Below are 24,659 nucleotides of genomic sequence, written 5' to 3'. Positions count from 1 at the left end.
AGCAACAGCAACACTGAAATTTCACTCTTGCGAAGCTGAGCAAAATAAAGAGAGCTTTGACCATATTACAAAATATACTCGTGCCATTCTCCGTTTCTGCAGTCAGAGCAACGCGACTTTGTGTACGTTCAGTTTAAATCAACACTATCTTGTCAGCCAACATGCTGGATGTCTTGACACATAACTGCTCATGAGTAGAGCCGCTGACTGACGTGTTATGATAAAAACATATAGAACCTGATGTACAGAAACCGCCAACTGCAGGGCGAGTGGATTAATTCACATCAAGTTGGAGGGAGTGGCGAGCTATTTAGAATGCAAAGCACAGTTATGTCGAATTATAGAATGTATAGCTGTGTTTAAAATTGAAGCACATATACAGTTAATATGTTAAATTGCTTGAAAGCGCTATATAAATAAAGATGACTTGACTACACTCAGTTCACACACAAAAATAGCTGACTGGTATAAAAGAGATGTCAGAAACAAGTTACTTCTCTGTCAAACATGTTTTATGATTTTGCTACACAAGCATGTATGCGAGGAGAGTGTCAGTTTAGTTGACGTATAACTAACTAACAGTTTAGGTTCAATATGGAAGTGGGTTCAACTAAGACAGGGGTCTGCAACCTGCAGCTCTGGAGCCCTGTTTAGGTCCCTCTCCTATGGCTCCCTGTGGGTCGCTAAAATTTTTTTGAGTAGAAAGTATAAAACTATGTATAGTCTATAAATATATTTTTACATATTTAGATTTTTGGATAAATTATTCTTTAAATGAATTAATGATTTATATAAAAAAACAACAAACAAAAAAACAACGAATAATTAAATATTAAAAAAAAATGTCAGTTCAAATTTGAAAGAAAGGTTTGATGAAAAAGATAAAAAAAATAAACTAAAAAATAAAAATGTCAAAAAAGTGACCAGAAATATCCAAATGGGAAGATGAAAAGCCGAAAATTACCATATAATGTACACAAAATTACACACACACACAAAAAAAAAGGTAGAAAAGAAAACATTCAAAAAGTAAGCATAAAATGTCCAAAAGGTAGGAAGGAAGGTAGGAAGGAAATGACCATAACTTTTTGGGGAAATTGCCAAAAATGCCAGAAAACAATAAAAATAAATGAAAAAAAAATAAAATAAAAATAAAAAAGCCAGGAAAAAAAAAAGTTCAAAAAGTTACTGTAAAATGTCCAAAGACAAAAGAACAAATCCCGAAAATTACCATTATAATGTACACAAAATTAGAACATTTATTTTAAAAAAAGGCAGAAAAGAAAACTTTAAAAAGTATATATGACATGTTCAAAAACAAAAGAAGAAATTCCCCAAATTACCATAAAATGTCCACAAAATTGTCAGAAAATCAATAGCAAAAAGGCAGAAAACAAATGCCAAAAAATAGCCATAAAATGCCCAAAAATGTAAGAAGAGAGGCAGAAAATGACCACAATATGTTGATAACATTGCCAAAAATGTCAGAAATTTGATAGGAAGGCAGAAAAAGTCTAAACATGCATGAAAAACTAAGTCTGAAAAAGTACACACACACACACACAAAATCTGATAACGAAAGATGAAAGGTATAAGGATGCTGCATATTTTCTGTATGGTTCAGCTCTTATTAGCTCCTCGGCCCTTCGTACTTTAGACTAACACTAACACACCATTTCATTCATCATCAAAAAAATTTTTTCAAAGGTTTTGCAGCTGCAGACAAATTTTTTCTAATTTATTTGGCCTAAAATGGCTCTTTTGACAGAAAAGATTGCTGATCCCCGAACTAAAATCAATCAGTTTCATAACAGACTACAGAAGAGAAATTACCAGTCAAGATTAAAAAACAAAACAAAAACAGTTCTCTTTGTTGATGTCAATTTGAAAAGCAACATCCATTATTAACATGCAATTTCTTCAAAATAAGCAATTTCAGCTCAAGCCGTTCTCAGTCCTGTCAACTTTGCTGATGACAGTTTAAAATCTCTTCTTCTTCTCATACTGCGCCAGGACCTCCCTTATAATATTCAGCCCACTTGTATATTTACAGTAAGCACTTGAGTAGTAAAAACCCAACAGCATAGTTGTTGTATACATCCCCACCCTCCCATCTCTTCTTACTGCACTTAGCTTCATTTTCAGCTGTGGTGCTGGTTGTGGCATGTTTACATCTAATAATGACACAATAGTTTGGACATCTGATATTGCCAAATGCTTCATCTGATATATTTTATCACATCAGGTGTCAAAAGCAAACCAAAATAAATAAATATATTGTAAATATCCCCACCCTGTGCAGCGATGGAAGTGACATGGTTTTGACTAGTGATAGGCCGACTTTTTTATTTTATTTTTTTATCCTGGGCAGATCCCAATTTGTAGTACAGTAGTTGATGAGGGCAAAAACAATATTTGGAGGCAACATTAAGTCGCATTAAAAGGGAAAATATTGGTTTTAATATTGTGTTTGTAGAACATGAATTAAGCAGCAAAATCCACCTTCAGAGTGCGGCCATTTTGCTACTTGGTGTCGACTCAGAATGACACCACTGTTGCTCAGGGCTCAGGTAACGTCCAATCACGGCTCAGCTTGCGAACGTCATATTAACAAACCCAGAAAGCAGGTGAGCTGTGATTGGTCTGAGCCCTGAGCAATTGTGATGTCGTTTTCGGTCAACAGCATTTTCAGTGGCAAAATGGCCGCTCCCTGAAATGGATGGATTTTGCTGCTTACTTCATATTCCACAAATGGCTTTTTTTTTTTTTTTTTTTTTTTTTTTTTTTTTTTTTTTAATCAGAATGGCGTGTACTAGTGTGGCTACATAGAACATATCGTAAAAAAAACCCAACAACATTCAAGTAAATAGCTCCCTAAATGTTTCTATAGTAAATTATAGGGGTGTTAAAAAAAAATCGATTCGGCAATATATCGCGATACTACAGCACGCAATTCTCGAATCGATTCAATAGGCAGCCGAATCGATTTTTTAACATCCATTTTTGATGAAAAAATATTCAACAAAATGTCTAACTTTCACACCTTAAGCATGGAAGAATGTTATATTAATGGAACATTAAACCTTAATATTTTATTTCAATGCTGTTCTAACATGAAAAAAGTTACAACCTGTTTGTTAAATACAGTGGCTCACAGTTACAACACTTAAGTTTGAGATCAATAAATAATACATTTTCATACAAATCTTACAGTGTACATGTACAAGTTTACTTAATGGTATTTTCTGAATTGAGTAAAAAAAAAATATCGTAACAATCGACTTGTAAATTCATATCGGGATTAATCGGTATTGAATCGAATCGTGACCTATGAATCGTAATACGGATCGAATCGTCAGGTACTAGGCAATTCACACCCCTAAGTTTAGTGCAAACTCACTCTTACATAAATTGAACAGTGATGTTTTCACACAGATGAAGATATGCAATCCTACCTGTCTGAACTGTTCCTCGTAGGTCCATTCGCCGTGGTCTTGGCCCAGATGGCTGTGTGTGGCGTTGGGAGGCAGGATGGCTATGCGGGGCTCTTGGTCAACACTAGGCCGAGCCTTCAGCAGCAGCTGGGAGTGAGGATGGAGTTGGCGGTGGGGCAGCAGGAGGATCCCTTTCCCGGGCACCACCGCATTGTGGCCTGTGGGTAGACCTTCCTCCGCTAGGTCGTCGTCAAAGTCTTCTTCCATCTCGCCTTCAAAGTCCTCTTCGTCCCACTTTTGTTTGCTGTGTGGAGGTTGGAAATGCAATATTATTTTGAAAAGCAATAAAAAAATAAATGATAAAAGGTAGTGTTCATTTATTTCATTTTGACGCACATTTTTCACCTGACAAAAACTACAACAGACGAGACTAAAACCCCCAGGAATATACAATAACTGCGACTAAAATAATGGCCACATTGTTCCCATTATATGGGCACATTTTGGCTACACTGAAGTGGAGGAAAAAATGGTCATTGCTTATAATGTAACGCAATAACGTTCCAACAATAACATTACATACTAATGCTGGTCAACTTACTAGCTTGTAGCATGTAGCGATAAGAGCCACACTGGTAATTTTGTGTGAAGATGAATTTGTGCTAACTAGATACGTTATACTCGTCGGGCAACTGTGGGTTTTTCCATCAACAAGATGAGAGAAAATGTGTTGTGAAAGAGTTTTAGATGAAATTGAAATGTTCAATATTATCTACAATACTGGCGGGAAAAAAAAAAAAAAAAAAAGTGAAAGTGTAAAATGGCTGTCCTGACTAAAACGAGACTTAACAGCTTTGTTGACTTAACTAGACAAAAAATGTGTTCTCTTGGATTAAAATAGAGACAAAATGCTCGAAGTATAGTCAACTAAACGGAGTAACGAACTAAATTAAAATGGGATGAGGTTGACTAAATGCAATAAATACGAACAACCATGACAGAAACTGGACTAAAAGTGAGACTAAATTTAAAAATGGCTGAGGAAATTAACACTAGTGTACACAATCTGATGAGTCTATCGATTCGATTATATATATATATATATATATATATATATATATATATATATATATATATATATATATACTGATTGATTGATTTTTTGCCATGTCACTCTCATAGCTAATCACTTTTGGACAGTTGTTGCTTTAACTTAAACTATGAATTTTATTTTGGTTTGCTTTTGACACCTGACGTGATCAAATATACAAGGCGAAGCATTGACAATGTCAGGTGTCACTTTGTGACAACACTGAACACTAGGGTTGCACCGATCACAATTTTCTAGCCGATCACCAATCCCCGATCTTTTAAAAAGTCTGACCTGCCGATCCCGATTTTTGCTGATACCGATTTTTTTCATGACAAGCAGCTTATATTTTCAGTGTTCCAGTCTTGTTTTATTGGAAAACAATGAACAATATTGGCGAAATAATACAAATGCGTTGTTTTAACTGCACATGAAGTAGTTCTCTCATATAAAAATACAAATCCTTTTTGTCATCTCAGCAGAAGAGGCTTTTTCAGACCTCTGAGGAGGGAGATAAGATTGGTGGAAAAGATCGCTTTATTTTTAAGGGATCGGCCGATCACCGATCTTCCAAAATTAAGGAAATTGTCGCCGATAAATCAGCTGGCCGATCGATCGGTGCACCCCTACTGAACACACACACACACACACAAAATAAAATATAATAATAATAATAATAATAATAATAATATAACATTAAAAAAATAAAAAATATTTGATATAAAACATAAAAAAGTAGTGAAAATACTTTATTTCCCTGGTAACGAGTTACTTTTATTATGAAGTAATTCAATTACTAACGCAATTACTTTTTTGAGCAAGTAATCAGTAACTATAACTAATTACTTTATATAGTAACATTCCCAACACTGTAGGTCCTAAGAACTGGAGTGTTGAGAAGAAGAAGGTAATGTCATTGAATTAAAGCTCAAAATCACAAACATTCAAAAACTGAAACTGTAGCTGAAAGCGTGGTAAAAAAGATACAGTACAGCAATATTTTTCATATTGTCACTTTTGAGTTGAAATCTACATTTGGACAATGTCATATTTTTTTCACAAATTCGAGTTGGCCACAGTCTCCATGTGGGTCTATTATTTTTTACAAATTATTTTTTCTTGGGCGAGGTTGGCGAAGTTTTTTTTTTTGCTCAGTTGAAACGGATTAATAGCATTTCTATTCATTTCAATGGGGAAAAGTCGAATTGAGAGCCAAATAATTGAAGTTACAAGCATGGTCGTGGATTGAATTATACTCGCAAGTCAAGGTACCACTGTGCCTTATGAACAAAATAGGATTCTTACATCTGTTCCTCCTCGTCCGACCCCATCATATCTTTGTATTGCTCCTCTCCATCGTTGTCGTCATCGTCACCTTCCTCCTCACTCCCGCTGCTCCGCTCGGACATGTGGCTGTCCGACACCCTCTGTAACCCGGCCGCCGCCGCGCGCATGGCCGCCAGGGCCACCAGCTGGGCTTGCTCAGTCTCAGGCGCCGGGCTGCTGAAGGAGTCGTCGCCGCCCGCTCCTCCACCTGGGTGGACGTGAGAGTGCTGGATGGCTGCTTGCTGCTGAAGCTGCTGCTCCATCAACAGCTTGGCCCTTTGCTGCCTGTGCAGGTTCTCCATGACGGCCTGCAGCTTCATCTCTCGCTTCCCCTCCCTCCCCCACCAGTTGGAGGTTCGTCTGGAGAGGATGGTCGGGCTTTCTGCCCACAGAAAGCAACGCCAGTGGCTAGCAACTGATTAAGGAATGGTGAAGGTGATGGGGATGACAAAGTATTTGTTCTTGAGGAGAAATAGAGGAGGTCCAAATCTTGCGATGGAGACTTTTCACTTGTCTTAATGAAAAGATGAGTGTGGGGCTTCCAGTAAAAAACACAGGTCGAATATGGGGCCTTGTTGAGCGACTACAAAAACCTGCGTGACAAAGAAAAATTGTGTCATGTTAGTATTGCTTTATACCAGAAATTCAAATTCACACACCTTTTTAAAGTCAATATTAAATAGATGGAACGATATCCAAACATCACGATACGATATTATCACGATATGAAGGTCGCAATAGAATAAATATCACGATATTGTGAAGTGGTTGGCGATATTCAAAAAAGGCCACAATATTGTATTAAAAAAAATGCTTTTGTACATAACATCAATACATATAAACAACCTACAATTTCTAATTGAGGCACTTACTTACTAATGCACACGCACGTGCACACGCATGGAGTTCCTCCATAAATTGACTCGCTTCACATGCATATTACGTTGACCATTAGCGGATTTTAAACATAGAAGGGCCAAAACATGCCTGGTGAAAATTAAACTGCATGAAAAAACTAACCACCAGAGGGTGCTAGAACTGCAAAAATGGAAATCAACCCGGCTTTTTTAACAGATGTGCTGCTTTTAATATCATGACAGGACCACGACGATATTGTGGCAGTTTTAATATCGCGATAACACAATATTTTGCCATGATCGTTTCATCCCTAACATGAAATGATTTTTTTCTATAGCATTCTGCACGATTCTCTTGTAATTGATATACTACACGTATTGACTATAAACCAAGAGTATATAGATTACTGTATATCTGCTATTATTTTGTTTGTGTCATAATCTGTAAATTGGTTTTACAGCAAGTTAAAAATATCCATAAAAAAATAAATTAATTAATTAAAAAACAATTAAAAAAAAGCCTACTTCAGTCATAAACTTGAATGGCACTGACTCAGTAGAACCAAAAGCAAACTCTGCTGTTTAAGATTCATGAATTAGTCACTACAGTGATTTTTTCTTTGGGATGTTTGATACCTCTGTTTTAAAGTCCAAAACCAGTAAGAGTACTCAACTCTTGAGTAGTCACCGATACCAAATACTGATGCCAAAATCGAAACAAACTGAACTTTTGTGAATCGAAATCGAATTGATTGAGGAAATCGATACCCAGCCCTAGTGAGTACCGGTACCTTGAAATAAGGCCCTGCCTCTCTAATTTTTTAACATGAACAAACTTGCTGGATATATCGCAAAATGTAATCACTAACTTCGCAACAAAGTTTTGTGGAAGTCTACTCTACATTCGGTATTTTCCTCAATCCTGCCAATAAGCAAACCGAGATGAAAAGAGAACCTGATTGTTGTAAGAAATCGAGTGATAGTACAACAATATAAAGTGGCGTCACAGACTTCATGTCCTCTGTACAAGGTGTGCTGTCGGATGACTCACAAAAAACAAACAAAAACAAAACACCAGACTTTACAAAAGGAAGTGATCATTCACGGCGAACACTCGCTCTATTTGGCTGGCTGGCTCGAACCCAAGATTAGTCTCAGCCAACTAGTGAAATTAAGCAATGTCAGTAAACATGACGTTGTGCCATATTTGCTCTTGGAAGACCGCAGTTATGAAAAGCAGCTGGTATGTCAATAACGGTCAATCGTCATCCTTGATTTAATATGCAAAGAAGTGCAGTTACAACCTTTTTTTTTTATCTTGGTTGTGAAGAGGTGAAGAAAAAAAACCCATCAAATTGCAGCTTGCACAAAACTTGAAGCTACTGTGCTGATGTAGCATTCATGACCAGATTTAGCACCATTACTCATGTAGTGACACTGAGTAACAGAGTGAAAACAGCCTTCTATATACACACACAACGCAGTCCTCGATTTTCACAGGCAACGTGTGCATTCAGCACACTGAGTGACAGCTTGAAGGATGAGGCTGCTCTGGATTCACCGTGTCTGATATTATTACAAACACAGAAAGCACAACTTGACTGATGTCGGATTTTTTTTTTTTTTTTTTTTTTGAGGCACTGACGACCATGTAACATGCACACCTGCTGGGCATTAGAATACTGTACTTACATTAACCTTTTAGCTTTTCTTTAAAAAAAAAAAAAAAAAAAAAAAAATTATTATATTAGGAAATACAGTATGAAAATAAAAAAGGACACAAATAGCCATAAATTATTTTTTTATGCAAGCTTATGTTATATTTGTTTAAGATTTGAGTTTTAAGATGAAGTCACACAGCAACCGACAACAAATGGCGTTCACATAATCACGTGGCTAAAAGCTAGAGATAGAACTTTGTGGCGCCAGTTATTCCTGTTAGAGCTGCTTGTCATTTGCATTTCATTGTCACCTGTCACCACATCACTCAAACTTTCTGTTAGGGATGGACGAGTATGGGAAAATAATAATCACGTTCAATTTGATTGCGATTGAAATCACAATTAATAAACTAAAATGATTATTTGTTGTGTATTGGTATAACCAAAAAAAAAAAAAAAGTCATTGGTTATATTTGTATCCTTGAATTTTGAGGAAAAGAAAATTCTGTGAAATTCGCTTAAACTCAGCTTTAAACATGACTTAAAAGGACGGCAAGAAAATAAATTAGTAAAAAGTAGAATAAAAATACTGTATACTAAAACGGTAATTGCAAAACAAATACTGTGTGTTCCTGCAAGGTGTACACGCTTTACAATGAGAACAGAAGAAAGTTGTGATTGAATTCTATTAAAACAACCCGTTTTTCACAAATTGGGAAGAATTTGTGCCTTTGAGTAGTGTTATCTTACCTGCTGTGGGTATGCGTTTCCACAGCATTTGTGTGTGAATATTCGTTTTTTGAAGGACTATTACTCCCGAAGTTGATGCTAACTTCCTGTTAGCATTTGAATGGGATCCTCCATTTTCTTTATTAGCATTAGTGCTAGACTAGCAATGTTTGAAAAACAAAGCAGGTTTTGTATTTAAATATACACTGTATGTAATTTTTCTTATCGTGTGTTTCGTTTTAGCAGTTAACTCCAACTGAAGTCATTAAACAGCTTAAAGGACATTTTTTTAGTGACGATAGAATCACGTTGATTCGCTCCGGGCTAGCCACAAGCAACATGGTGCAATGTAGGGAACTTGTAAACGCACCGTGCCATTCTGCACATCAATCATTTTTCTTCTTCTTTTAAAGATCAAGAGAAGCCAAAATCGGAATCCCAATAAAATGGTGATGAATCGTACAGCCCTACCTCCTGTGCAAATGTTCAGTCAACTACAGTTCGAACTGCGAACCATGCAGTCAGTCAGTTTGGAATTTTTAAAAAAAAAGAATGGGAATGATAGTTTTCCATTTTATGCTTGAGACTCACATTTGGTTGTTGTTCACACCAAGAACATATTAAAACTAGACAGATTTGGTGGATAATCTCTAAATTTTCATTTGTTGAAATAATGATTGATGATGGATATTTGATTTAAGTAAACCCTTTGTAACATATTTTCACTTATTTTGTTTCCTATATACACACTAAATATTTTTTTAATTGTGTTGAAGTGATTGGAAATTAAGCAATATTTCTAAGGTCCTCTCAGAGATTTTTTTTTTTTTTTTTTAACTGCCACATCTCCAACTCTAATGACTTATGAGCCTATAACCGGACTCAAACTGGTTTGATCTCTCGTCCCTGAGCCCAGTTCTGACAAACTGAGCCACAGACACCCCACTGCTCTATTAATCAACAACTTACCAACAGATCCCATTGACTAGTTATCATAGTCATGGTTCAACCAGCTGCACTGAGGCTTTAGTATGGCTGAAGAAAGACATGTTTACATGTCGTCAGTTTCCGTCCGACACACCGTCAAGCAGCTAGGCCAGTTTCAATGAAACGTAAAGCCCCTACAGCACCAGTCTGTATATCACACAGCTGAGAAATGTGATTCAAGGAAATAAGAGCCTTCCGAGGCTGAGGCAGTGACAACTGACGGAGCAGATGCAGCCAAGCAGGCTATAGATATTCAATATTGATTCAGTGCATTCTAACTGCTTGAATGGTCGCTGAAGGCCTGCAGTTGTCACACGGTAGCCGGACTACATTTGGCTCGACTGAGGTGGCGAGTTTACTTGGAGTAATAAACTGCAAATAACACTGGAGTGCACAAATCATATTGTACACAGATAAGTCTTAAATTATACTTTAAATCCCTGTTGCATGTCCGTCAAATGCTAATTTGACAACAGAATGAATGTGAGTACTGTGTATGCACACTATGCTTCACTATTCTGTGCTGACACCTACTACCCTCCCCCAATGTAGTGCCTGCTCATGCGCTGTATAAGTCATTTGAAAAGACAGAAGTGACTAAACTAACGCTATTCTCTCGTGTTGGTTCTTCCTGTACAGGAGGAAGCAGAAGTGGTCGCTTTGTTTCGTGCCACCGTTCATCCTTCATGATATCCTACATTGCTAGATGGTGCAAATTACATTGCGCCATCACGTATGTTCACCCTGCTTCCGCAAATGGAAGCTGAGAAAAAAAAAATGTCATAACAGCTGACATGATTGGACGGAAATGACACAATATTATTCATATTATATGTGGCGGCCAAATAAGTTGTTAGGTTTCTGTTTGTTGGCCAAGTAATAAATAATAGATCAATTTTTTTACACTATATTTTGTTTATTATTATTATTATTATTATTATTGTTATTATATTAAATATCAAATTCAGTTCTCCTGCAAAGCTGTACGAGTGAGTTCCTGCCTTTTTTTTTTTCTCCTTGCACTGCTCCACTTCACACAGCCTGGCCTCCCCCCCATCTAAATGTACAGACATTATTAATCAATCGCAACTTTCACAAGAGGATCAGGGCGGATCTGAGGAAACACAACGTGAGATCCATTTAAAGTCTTGATAATTTGAATTTAAAGCACAAATGGATGTGATTTTAACCAACCAAATAAATAAATAAATAAATAAATAAATAAATAAAATTGTGCCGTTATGGTCCAAAGAACACCAACAGAAAACATAACGCACATAAATAACTATCGCACAACAAGTGTGCCAAATGTGTGATTGAAAGAGGAAGTCAACCCCAAAATGTTCTTAACATTTTGTTCTATACATAAGTCTAAACACGGAATTCTGGTTAAAATTGCGTTTCTGGGATGAGTTAAGCAGAAAAATCCACCCATATCACTCCCAAACAGAGGCCATTTTGCCACTTGCTGTGGACTGAAGATGACATCTAAGCCCTGAGTAACTGTGATGTCATCTTTAGTCGACAACAAGTAACAAAATGGCCGCAAGCGGAGATGGATACAACAGATAGACTTTGCTATTTAACTGTAGCTGAACTGTTGCTGTTATAACATACTACAGTATATTTGCCATTATCCGTTTCCTTACAAAAAAAACAACAACACTATTCCAAAGAAGTGCTGCTTTTTACAATTTACATGATCTGACTTACTGTATGTTGCTTGGTTTAAAATAGATCTACTGTAACGGAACATTTTCCAACTTTGAGAAAATATTGGGATTTATTGTGTACCACTATACAGCCATAAAATACTGTAAAATACAAAAAAAAACAATAACAATCCTCATACATGCAACACCCTCACTAACACTAATTGGCTCAAGTGATGTCAGCTAGGTAGGTGGTTGGTTCCTCTATGGGAGTCTGGAGGATAAAGAAGTAGAAATGATGACAGCTAATGGGTTAATCCTTTTTTTTTTTTTTTTTTTTTAAACCCACATTCGAGTAGAAAATTGAAAGGTCTAAGCAAACAGGACAGGGTGATAAGAAGTTGAGCTAAGGGTCTAACTCCAACTAGATAAAGAGACCTGCACCACCTCACATGCATGCACATAATGCGCATATGTTCACATCAAAAGCCAATACTGCTTGCTGGCATTTGACACTCTCAAATAACAGCCTCCTATGGAATAGGTTTCAAATATTTTTCACAAACTGTGTGACAGATAAGTGCTATTACTGAATGCACAGTAAGACTTAATCAAACCAATCTAAATCATTAAAAATGAATGATTTTTATGCACATCCATTACTGCAATTGCATGTGACAAACAGCCACGGCTGACGTGTCATTTTGGTGCGATGACGTCACTCACAGAGCTTGTTTATCACTAAAGCGATTATTATTTTGCAATCAAAGTCATTCCTAATTTTGTTCTCTAACTGAGTTATAGTAATGAAACCACTGTTCAGATGTTAGCGGTGTCACAAAAGCAAAAATATTAGCATCTATGTTACTGCTTGATATTTTTGTTTACACAAAAAGCTGTTTTTCTCCAGATTATGTGACAAGTGTTTGAATTTTGTAAAATGTATTTATTTTTTACTGATGATTAGAACAGACAGAAAACGTCAATAAAGTTCATTTGGTAGTTTTGATAAACTGTATTTAAAAAAATGGCAGAACAGAATATTCTGTGACTCTGTGCTTTATTGGTTTTGAAATAAAGGCTAGGGCTGATAAATGTCATATTTCTGACGGGATCTCTGTCTGAAAGCGGCAATGTTTGTTTATTTGCCATCAGAATGAAGTACTGCACAATGCACATTGAAGCTAATCAAAAAGTACATATTAGCATTAGGGGAAGTTGGGGAAAATACCTTTAATAGATAATAAACCACAATGCAAATAACTGGTAGGTTGTGTACACAAAGCCCAATTTATGTAGTTTATTCTAAGTAAAAGGTTTGAACTCTTCCCTTTGGCTAAAGTCATAAAGAAAGAGACAAGGAAAGATTCTCTCTCTCCCTCTCTGCAAAATATGCTTTTTATTATTATTATTATTATTATTATTATTATTATTATTATTATTATTATTATTATTATTATTATTATTATTAGGCATTGTTATTGATTATTTACAAGAGTGTTGTCTGGTAAAAATGCATACAACACTGACATGTTTTTAAAATGTACACTGTAAAATAAATAAATACATAAATAAATAAATAAATAAATAAATAAAAATTCATAAATAAATAAAAATACAAATAAATAACAATTAGGTCGTAAAACTCTGTTGAAAATTCACTATGATGCGTTAAAGTCTTGGCATGTAGACCAATGTAAGTTTAATCAAATGAAGTCACAAAGTTATAAATTGTCTTACAAATAGAAATTGTTTCAGCATAACATATATGAGTTCTGTCCACGTAAAGGCCATATAATATTCTATATATACAAATGGAACTTTCAGGCACTCGCCTTGTATGGTTTTGTGGCTACAAGATCCGGCTTCTACTTTTAAACTTAACACATTAAGGCAAGTTCACGTATTCAAATTTGACCTTTTGTTTGAACAACTCACCTCAAAGAGTTATTCACCTTTGAACATATGAACATACGTTAACAATTCCAAACATGTACTGATGTGTGAAAACGTATTCTGCACTTAAGTTACAATGACAAGATGGCTGAAAGATTTTTTTTTACAGTGTATAAATTAGAGGTTAAGTCAAGTCAAAGTTGACTAATGGATGATGACATTTTTTCAACACTACACTTTCACCAACTTTTCCGCGCCAATGACCAGTTTCATGTGAAGACATTTCAATAGACTGCCATAGGATGTTATAGGACGCCACATCGTAGATCTATTACAATTTTTTTTTCTGTTTCTAAGTCACTTGTGCTTGACTTGACTTGACTTGACTTGACTTAACTTGACTTGATTGTATTTGAGGATAGACTTGCACACAGCACTTTGCAAGTGATCATGTTGCCGGTCTCATTTTTGTAATATGTTTGCATCAAGATTACAACATACAGTAGTCCTAATCTAGAGATTAACTCATTGTAGATTTCACTATGATTAGTCGACTTGAAGTTTGAAAAGTTGACTAGCCGCTTCAACAGTGTTATTAGGACGCCGTATTTGTGTGAAAGTGGCAAACAGTAGCCACTAATGAGCCTCCATTAGAGTGACAAAACCAACATACAGGCACAAGAAGTCGGTCAGTGGTGTTGGTCTTGATTACGGGTAGCATCACTCTCTCACATTCCTTGCGCTATTACCTCGCATGGCAATAACACAGGCTCCATTCAGCTCGGCTGCAGCAACAACAAGATCATTGAGGAAGTGTCGCACACGCTGGTCACGCACTTTCCACTGACCTCTTCCAATGAGCCGCAGCAACACAGTGAGACAAATCTGATTAGCCTCAGCTATTCTACAAATTAAATGGGCACACAGCAAATAAAATTCTGTGATCCACTTCAGGGCAGGGAAATCAAACTACAGCATACACATCAGTGCAAGCAATTTTGTTGGAATGCTCCACTAAATAATGCAGAAATAAATATTGAGCATGATGTGTTCTATTTACAGTAAAACGGAAATTGAACAGGCAATGACAATAAAAAGGAATCCAATTAACAATCTGATTGGAACCAGCATAAATAGACGATAGGAATTTTATTAATTTTTTTAGATCTACGATTATGCTGATTTGTAGCAGCAAAAAAACAAAAAACAAAAAAAACACTGATTAATCAGCCGATTAATTAAAACAATATTCAATCCATAATTTTTTTCACCCCTCTACAATATCTTTCAATGGTCATTAATTATACGCCGATTTTTGCTATATGAGGACCGTCGTGAGTGGCAATTGTAAAGGTATTTAAAAAAATATATATTTTCAGTTCCTTGACATGCGCAATGTATTTAATTGATGAAGTTATAGGTACATGTGTGTTTGTGTTACCAGTAGTTACCTATACTGTAACTGTATGTTTGATTTATGCTGAACTAGGTTTTTATTGCATTATTTTCTCTCTCTCTTTCTTTCTTTCTTTCTAAACCATGAGTAGAAGTTGTGTAAAATAGTGGCGACAGACAGACAGACAGACAGACAGACAGACAGACAGACAGATAGACAGATAGACAGATAGATAGATAGATAGATAGATAGAAATTATGGTATAGATATTTTGGTGTAATACATGATGAAACCATTTTTTACTTGTGTACAAATGCTACAAATGGTTGGAGACTTGGAGGACATAAAGGTAAAGGTTGTCCATGTTTGAATCGGCCAGGCCCTATTAAATGTGTTGTAATTCAGCTATCAAAATAATAATAATAATACTATTAATATTTAATAATATTGCAAATGAGCATTAGTTGATAAATATGTTATATTGTAACTATCTAATTTTGCAGCTGTACATAATCAAGTACAGTATGTAAATGTATAGTTGACATTTAGTTTTGTGATACCTTCCAATATGTTGCCACCCTTTCCTTTGAAATGTTTTCCTATATGAAATATTTATAATATAGAAGTAGCCTAAACATTAGAATCAGAATATTACATTAAACAAAATGAAGGTCATAAAAGAAATGTTCTGCTGATTCAGCAGAAATGTTCTGCCCTTTATGTTGACTGCTGCCGCGCCTTGTTGAGAATCTACCATTGGCTTGGCTAAGGAGACAGGAGCACTATGAGAGCAAACATAAATCTGTCCGTCCGTCCGTCCGATGATAGTTCGAGCGGAGTAATACGGTAAGAGGAGGAGGAGACTATCACGTTGGCTCAACTCAAGCACTTTGTGTCATTCAATTTTCTTCAATACAACCAGGGCTCTTAAATTATGTCAAGGTGGCGAATACTTCCAACATTTCTTTTACAATGTGAACTGTATGCTTTAAGTGAGAGGCGTGTGAAAAAGACCACTGCCATTCAAAGAGATTGAGAACGCAGTCTGCATGTCGTAGCTCGCAGAGTCAACAGTGACTCAACATTGCTTTGGTAACTCTAGACATTATGATGATAGAACGTCTCGTGTGAGAGAAGAGGAGGAGGAGGTGAAGGGGGGTTCAACTACATTTGGAATGGCATCAACATCCAAAACTGGATTAACTTGTTGGCTTTATATGGCGACTGTCGTGTTTTTTTCCTTCTTTTTCATTGGCCGTTTGTTTGCAGAAAGGCACATACTAAACTTCGATTTAGATTCATGTTGACAATATGGAGACATCCAGAACCAAATGGCAGGACTCGTTACGCTGCTGTTTTTCTACACACCGAGACAAAAGGACGTAATAGAATGAGTTGTTGTAATTAGTTGTTCATAGAAGTATCATGTGATCACACACCTTTTTTACAGTACATCATGCGATGGATTGTTGCAAAAATAACTCGTTGGGTTACCGTCGCTTAACCTGTGTCACAGTAAAATGACAGTATGCTATCTTACTCCGTTTTAAACTCCATTAGCACTTCAAACAAAATCACAAATTTTTATTTTATTTCTTGTGAGCAACATTGTGCGTTCATTTGTATTTCATGATTAAATCAAAGCCCAATATTAAGATACAAATAAATTTCAGTCATTCCTAAGCCAGGAAGAGTGAGTCGGACAAAACATCTCACAGGAAATGACAAGAACAGCATATGATATTTCAATACAAATTAAGTGAATTTGGGGTTTTCGTCAAGAGCTCAAAAAAGGTTGCAAAGACGTTAATAGTTTTTCTTGTCGCAAACGTGTTCAGACCATTTTTCACTGTCTGCAAACATCTTCTGAAACCTTTTACGAAACATGAAGAAACCTAAAATTCGCTATGCTCGCAAGCACGCGGCACTCAGTGAGATACCGGCTTAAGAGATCAATTTATAACTGGGTAAACGTCATGGAACTTTATATTTACAGATTTAGTTGCTTACACTGGGAACTCTCTGAACTTTTGTTTTTGCTAGAAATTGAAAGAAAAATAGGTGAAAGTTTAGTTATGTTGACATTTTGGAAAAATATTTACTGTAGAAAACTAACTTTGACTCACTGAACCATTTTTAGCAGTGAAACGTTAATATTTTGTTCAGAATTAATTTGATAACTTCATTATTTTTCATGTATAATTAATACCTTTAAAAACAATTTTTTCCCTGTTGCTGTCAACTGGTGATGACGTCACCTGTGCTGAGGAAGTAGATAACAACTAACCCCGGGTTTACACCGGTTGCGGTTGCGGTGCGGCTGCGGTGCGGTGCGTCTTGACTGCGTGCTCCGGACGGGTCAATTTTTTGGCCAATCCACACCGGCTCCGCACAGCTGCGGTCCGGCAGCTCCGTCGCCGACCACTTCCCGCCGTGTCTCGCGTGACCGCGCGGTCATGTGGCATTAAAAACAATGACAAACACACAGAAAGTCTGTGCTCAACAGAGAAGCAGAAAGAGAGGTGGACTTTTTTTTATTTTGTGGCTTTCTACCTCCAATATAATCCTCTCCTCGTCCATGTTCGCTGGTGTCTAAACCGTGAATGAGCACCTCGCACGTTAACTCCAGGCCCGTCTACGCCCACATCACGTTTTGCTAGCATGCTTGCGAAATAGGAGCTGGCGAGTGTTTTATCTTGAAAGGTAACCGGAAATTTATTTCGAAACTGCGTCGGTCTTCCTGTCCCGCTCGATGTGTTTTGTGCTACCTTGCCATTTGCCGGAGGCCTACCGCTGCGGCGTCCGGCAAAAATAGAAAATAGGTCTATCCTTGCGGAAGGGCTGCGGCACGCCGCAGCTGAGACGCAGTCGACACGCAACGCACCCGCAAGCGGTGTAAACTGCACCATTCGAATGAATGGAATCTAATTGCTTGCGTCGCCGGAACGCACCGCAACCGCACCGCAACCGCAACCGGTGTAAACCCGGAGTAATCACGGTTTACCTGTTTTCTGGGGTTTGTCAGCAACCTAGCCATGATTGGTCGTTACCTACTTCCTCAGCACAGGTGATGTCATCTTTAGTCGACAGCAAGTAGAAAAATTTCTTTTTAAAGGTATTAATTGTACATGAAAAATAAATACGTTACCACAGTAATTATAGACAAGTTATTAACTTTTACTGCTGAAAATGGCTCAATGAGTCAAGTATTCCTTTAACACATGCTGATAACGCCTTGCACTTTTTCTTACAATTTTTAAACAAAGCTGTCTATTCTTTCTTTGTTTAAAATTAAAATAAAAACCTTCAACATGTCTACAATTTGTTTAATAATATGCTTAATGGCATTTCAACAAAGTTAAGTTTTTATGTTATGCTAGTATTTTCTCTTTTAATTCAAATGAATTTCAGCTCCAAATATCAGTTATCGGCTTCCTTGACTCCAAATAATTGGTATCGTATCGACCCTGAAAAAAACCATATTTGATTTGTTGGCCATGATAAGGAGACATTTTAAAGCAAAGTGGAGACTGCGGAGTATAATTCTGGAAAATGTGTATTGTCAATTATCGGCATTACTGGCCATTTAATCTACAAAGTTCCAATGTTGTGGGGATGGCGGTGGTTTATGACGTCACCTATTTTGGTATTGGCTGGCCAGTATTTTCTTATGTTAAAAAATAAAAATAAATAAAAATTACACACCGTATATGTTAGCATATTCTTGTTCAAAGTTCCCAACAAGTCTGTCCAAAGAGGAGGAACACTGATTTAATACAGTGGGCAATGTGCCAGATCTTTCATACTATGAAATGCAAATGGATCAGGTTTGACGAACACATGAGCATGTTGCGGAATGCTAGCATCCAAGTAACAGGATCCAGAATTCCGGCTGATGCAGATCCCGGTGTCGGACATGGACTGAAAACCTACAACTGTTCCTAGCGGCTCACTTGCAAAACTGCGGGGCATCCCAGAACCGCAAGGCCCTTCCTTCCTTTGCCTGCGTCACGGTCAGGGATTCCCCCGTGGCTCCGGCCCAAGAAATGAAGTAACTTGTGCTTTTTGGCACGATAACACAGTTAAAGCTCCACGTGCTGCGCAGGCACTTCAGAAAAGTCGCTTTTGGCACAGGAGCAGCTGAAAGGCTGCCAAGCTGCTTCTGATTTCTTTAGGGCGCAAAACAGCCAACTCGCATTCACTGAAATACAATCCATTCCGACACATACAAGATGTTAATGGAACATTCAAGCAAGTTTTGGCCCACACCCTTAACAAAACCTCAGGGGGATATTTGAATGTCATGACAACATAACAGTCTACACAGACTTGGCCAAGGATTAGAGTTTGATAATAAGAGTGCAAACAGGCGTCAGACCAGTTTGTCTTGTCCGCACATGTCTTTGAGTCATTTATTCACAGACGCCAACTAGTTCAGAGGCCAAATGTGCCACTCGCTCACCTAATTGAGCAACATTTGCATATTACACTTGCTGCTTTCTCAAACAGCCTCCAGTTGAGATTAGAAAACTGTCATGGCTTCCGTAGAGACTTCAGATATACATTCAACTAAGTCGACAAACGTCAGCCAAGGATTCACACAACAAACAGAGTGTGAGATATATCGGAAGGATTCATTCTGAAGGCGGATCTGAGCTGAATTAAACGCGGGAGCGATCCAAACATGCCCTTGGAATAAAAGAGGCCACAGGGAGCCGTTTACGTGTTGAGGAGGAAAGCAATGGAAATGCACTCCAGGGAAATAAGCAACTAAAACAAGAGTGTGCAGATATACACCACAAAGAACACAGCAGTACAACTAATCGAAATTACACAATTCACCCTCTTTGTGCACCTATAGCAGCTATTGTCTCATATAAACGCATTCCCTCGTTACATGATAACGTTTGCAAAGCTTAATAATACCAGATTTTACTTAATGCCGATATGAAATATGGCATCCAGTCCATAAAAAGCTTTAAATGATTGAAATCAGTCAATAGAAGCAACCAAAGTATACGTCCAGTTTTAACCAGGACTGTCATGAGTCCTGGCGGATTTCACCAGTGCCATTGTTTTGTCCCGCTCTTTACGTAAGTCCTCATACGCAACTCATAAACTCACGACAAATCTAACTACAACTAATCACTAACAGGTGTGTTTTCATCACAGCCGAACTAGAACTACTGTAATTCCTGCTTCTGTGTCTAAGAATCATGGGAAATGTAGTCCTACTATCTTAACGCTGTGGTCAGACCACTGATCTGACCCTGCCTTCACAAGCTATGGGAAAGATAGACCTTACCACTCGGAAACTCCTAATAACGACTGAGTTCTGTTCACGTGCTATTGTTGTAGCTAAAAAAAAAAAAAATATACACATAGCAGCTGATGTACTCTTTGTTCGTAAAACCAAACAATTACGGCAAATAATTGTAAAGGACAGGACATTAAATTGTGTATGCTAATTGTGTAGATTCTAAAATAACCTGCTAGCTAGCGGACGATAACGCCCTTATAAGTGTTAATATTTCTTGCTATTCACAAATCCGTCGGTAGCTCTCCGCCATGTTAAAAACTTGAATCATTCTCTCAACTCGGAAACTCGGTTATCAAAATAAATTCCCAGTTATCCAGTAGAAAAAAAGACATTCAACATTCTTGTGCAGTTTTCTATTCGACGTGTGGTATTTACTATAATTACGATACCACATGAAGGCAGCATGAATATTAGGACTGGATAGCCAATAGGCCAAGACTATTGAAGTAGGGAGGCTGCCATATTGCTCCTCCCAGGAAACGTTTCTCGGCATACAATCCTATACGTTTACAGTATTGAAATTGGAGAACAATGTAGACTTACAGTGCTTACTACTTAGTAGAAACAGCATGATTTACGGTGTTTAAAATTTGTTAAACATAAACAAGAGGACTTCAGACATTTTACAACTTGCCTTAAATATTTTTTTTAAATGGGTTGGATAATGGTGAGTGTATTGATTGTTTAGCGCTGTTGAGCTGTCAACCAAGATAGCATTTAGCATTAGCTGAAGCAATAACACAACCACTGGTCACCAGACTGACTTCAGATTAAATTTGTTATAATAGTTTCCGGTGTGAATTTATTGTATATTTGAGTTTCAGCTGAATTGTAGTGTCCCTCTTATTAATTTTGAAAATCTGGTCACCCTAAAACATTTGAGGTGGTCAAAGGCTCCTGCCAACCATTGCATGGAAAATGCCAAACATAGCTGTCCTTCCATTTTCTAAACTACTTTACATGGGCAAGCATACATTTACCAGCGGCTCCAGAAGCTTCCTTATGTCAAGCTAGTTTTATAATGGCACATCAGACCTGTTGCATTTACACAAGAATTTGCTGGCGCCCACAAGAACACAGCATATGCCAGATTGGACCAAACAGATTAGAGTGGCAAGTTCAAGGCAAGCCTCTAATGTGATTGGACGCTGGCGGGGGTGTGAGATATTTAAGATACGCACTGTGTGCACATTTATTGGTAAATGTTTAATAGTGACAGTGGTGGAAAGCCCACCTTTTTACCACTAGTGCTGACTATCATTTGTGGCACGTGTTCATTTTTTTTCAGTTTCATCATGTCTAGGATATGTCATAACCATGTTCCCGTCAAATGAAACATAACATGGAAGTTAAGTTACCAAATTATTACACCATAATTGTCTTGGACAGGGATGCCATTTTCAATATAAATTTGTGTTCTTCATCTTTAATGATGAAGACTTTAACATGGGAGTCTGAGAACATATTAAAAGTTTACAAGGGACACAAGAAAAGCTTGGTAACTGCTGTTGATGAAGGACTAGCATTTACAAGTATATCAGACAAGAAGTCTTTAAGTGTTTATAATTTTAAGGGCAGAGACAAAGACCTACACAAGACCAGCTTCCTGTGCCCCCCACCACTCACAGTTAGAAAGCGTTACACTAGCCACAAACCAAATGCCAGCTAGTATCACAAGTTGTTTGTTTTGTGGCGCTTGAATCTTAATCTCATTTTAGATTCGTCCACAGTCGTCCATCCGCCCGCACAGAACACATATGGTCACAGTTTTACTATAAAGATTTCAACATAGGCAATAAATTGTTTTCTTCAATTTTGATGTGGATATGACTCATCCCAGAGTTAGTATCATTAAATTTCATTACAGCTGATATTCGTATTGGAACCTGTTTCTTTTGTCTAACTTTTATGGCGAGTAAACAATGGAAGGATTGCCCAGTGGCATCCACCACAAGAATGCATTTCTAGTTTTCTGGCCCTTCAGACATCCTGTAACATCGCACAAGCAAGTACATGAGGGTGCCTCCACCCTAGTGATGCAGTCATCTGTTTTCTTTTCTCCTGATATGTTGGACTTGTCAAGTGTATGTTTTGACTTGGTTTGCCATTAACCGACTTTGGCCTTAAAAGTTTACACAGATACTACAGTTTTAGGGTGCTTTAGCATAGTTGTGGACATTTTTTGGAGAGCGTTTTATACCACTTTCCTGGGTTAAAAATGCCTGTTGCTAAGATTTAAATGCAAGTAACCTGTGACAAGAAATAGTGTTGTTTGCCACATGACCTGTGTTTTATATCAGGCAGCAGGGGGCGGGGGGGAATTGGCGTTGCACAATTTTATGGCACATGACGTTTGTAAAAGTCAGCAACTCTCAATTGGTGCCTTTTAATTCAGCCTGCAGCAAGTTGCCATGACAGCGCTGAATGTGAAAACACGTTAATTAGCCCTTTTACCCTCGAATACGATACAATGAGCAGTTTGTTTATCCGTTATCTAGCCTTTAGCTTACCGGATAATAGTGTTCATAATCGGATTGTTAAAAGTGTTAGAGCCAAGCTGTTGTACACTGACAGGGAAATTTCGGCTGAAGTGAAGGTTAAGGGGATTGGAAATATTAGCTGTTAATGCGTAACCATCTTTACTGAGCGTAAATAACACGGACAGCTGATATAACTTAATCAATTTAAAGGCATATTCTTTGAAAATTCAAATACAGTAACGGCTCATGGTAGACACAGGTTCGAACGTTTGTAAAGCTACATTTTTTTGGCACGAAATAGTGCGACATTCGGCGTAGGTGGAAATCTTACTGGCGAGGTGACATATGGCACTGGCTCCATCCGCCGCCGGGCGATTGGTTATCGATCAGGACGTCTTATAACGTATTGATGAAAAATACATTCAGCGAGCAAAACAAAATGAGGTGCTCTATATGCACACACTATTCCATTAATAAAACGGCATTTATAACACGGGTGAGAAAATAAATATTTAAAAACTTACCACTTTGACTTCCGCTCGTTTTTTACACTCTTTGGGACCGGAGGAAGCATTCCTGATTTTCCCTGACTCCCTTAAATGACACACAGGGGGCAAAAAACGCCCCACAAACAAAAAGAAGAGCGACGGCTCCTGTGTTTATCTGTTACAAGTAAACTCGTTGCATGTGACTGCATGGTATCTACAGCGACCTTCAGCTTTGGCGTGTAATTGTGTTTCCAGAGATTGGGTGTCGATGTGAGAGCACGGATCGTGGACATACACACACGTAGACACACGGAGGCGTGGGGAATAGTCTCCGGCCTGCACACTCAGGCCATTGGTTGATAAACAGCAATCAAATGCAAATTCCTAACCTCTGAATCAGCAGGGGCCAACCCCTCAGTCATCAACCCCACCCCCTCGTAGAGGGAGGGGGGGGGGGGGGGGGGGGGGGGGGGGGGTGTCGCTCGCTGCACCCGTCGAGCGCTCCACCTAGTCATTCATTCCTAATGCCGAATAATATCAGCATACAGCACTTCGCTCTTCACTGTGTGAAGAAAAAAAAAACACATTTTGATGTAAACTCTGCGTATAAAAATATTCTATGGCTAATATAGACATATTCAATATAGTTAATATAGACATAGCCACAACGATTATCTGTAAACAGGAACAGATTTAATGACATTCAAAAAAACAAAACAAAAAACAAACCCTGCTAGCAGTAAATTATCTAATGAGTGAGTGAATGAACACAATAATGCAATTTAAAAATGCCCCCCCCCCCCCAAAATAAATAAATAAATAAATAAGATTCTAATAAATATCAGATTAAAGAATAAGTCAAGTCAACCCAAAAAATATCTTTACAATATGTTCAATGCAGCCCCACTAGTCTAAACAGAGTATTCTGATTAATATAAACAGTGGGCGGCCATTTTGCTACTAGCAGTCGACTGAACATGACATTATTGGACTCAGGTAATGGCCAATCCCAGCTCACCTGTTTTCTGAAGCTGAGCTGTGATAGGTCATTATTTCCTGAGCCATGGGCAACTGTGACATCATTTTCAGTTGACAGCAAAAGTCCAAATGGACTCCCCTTGAGGCCAGGGCTGGACTGGCCATTTGGCATACAGAGCAGATGCCTGGTGGGCCGGCCTCTTTTGGGGCCGATGCAATGGCTTTTAATTATTATTTTCCTACATTTTAGCCCAAGAGACTCGTCCATAATTTCAAAGAACCAGTCAGTTAACCAGGGCCGATTTTAGTGTGTGCGCCATGTGCCAGTCTAGCTCTGCCAGAGAGGGATAAAAATGGGTGGATTT

At 37.7% G+C, this 24,659-nt stretch overlaps 1 protein-coding gene across 2 annotated transcripts in view; it reads right to left on the bottom strand.

Annotated features, from left to right (window-relative positions):
* The window catches only part of arid3a (AT-rich interactive domain 3A), a 57,823-nt gene extending 34,162 nt beyond the window's left edge, over positions 1–23,661 (bottom strand). For both annotated transcript variants that reach the window (XM_077534125.1, XM_077534126.1), the window contains exons 1-3: positions 23,353–23,661; positions 5,830–6,443; positions 3,456–3,738 (exon numbers count right to left, since the gene is read on the bottom strand). In XM_077534125.1, coding sequence (XP_077390251.1) covers positions 3,456–3,738; positions 5,830–6,170 — 624 coding nt within the window. In that variant the 5' untranslated portion in view covers positions 6,171–6,443; positions 23,353–23,661. The remainder of the gene's footprint in view (positions 1–3,455; positions 3,739–5,829; positions 6,444–23,352) is intronic.
* Between the last annotated feature and the right edge of the window lie 998 nt (positions 23,662–24,659).

This window comes from Festucalex cinctus, chromosome 10 (genome assembly GCF_051991245.1).
Source record: "Festucalex cinctus isolate MCC-2025b chromosome 10, RoL_Fcin_1.0, whole genome shotgun sequence".
Lineage (NCBI taxonomy): Eukaryota > Metazoa > Chordata > Actinopteri > Syngnathiformes > Syngnathidae > Festucalex > Festucalex cinctus.
Note: the sequence above shows the minus strand (reverse complement) of the source record. Positions and strands in the feature narration are given on the sequence as shown.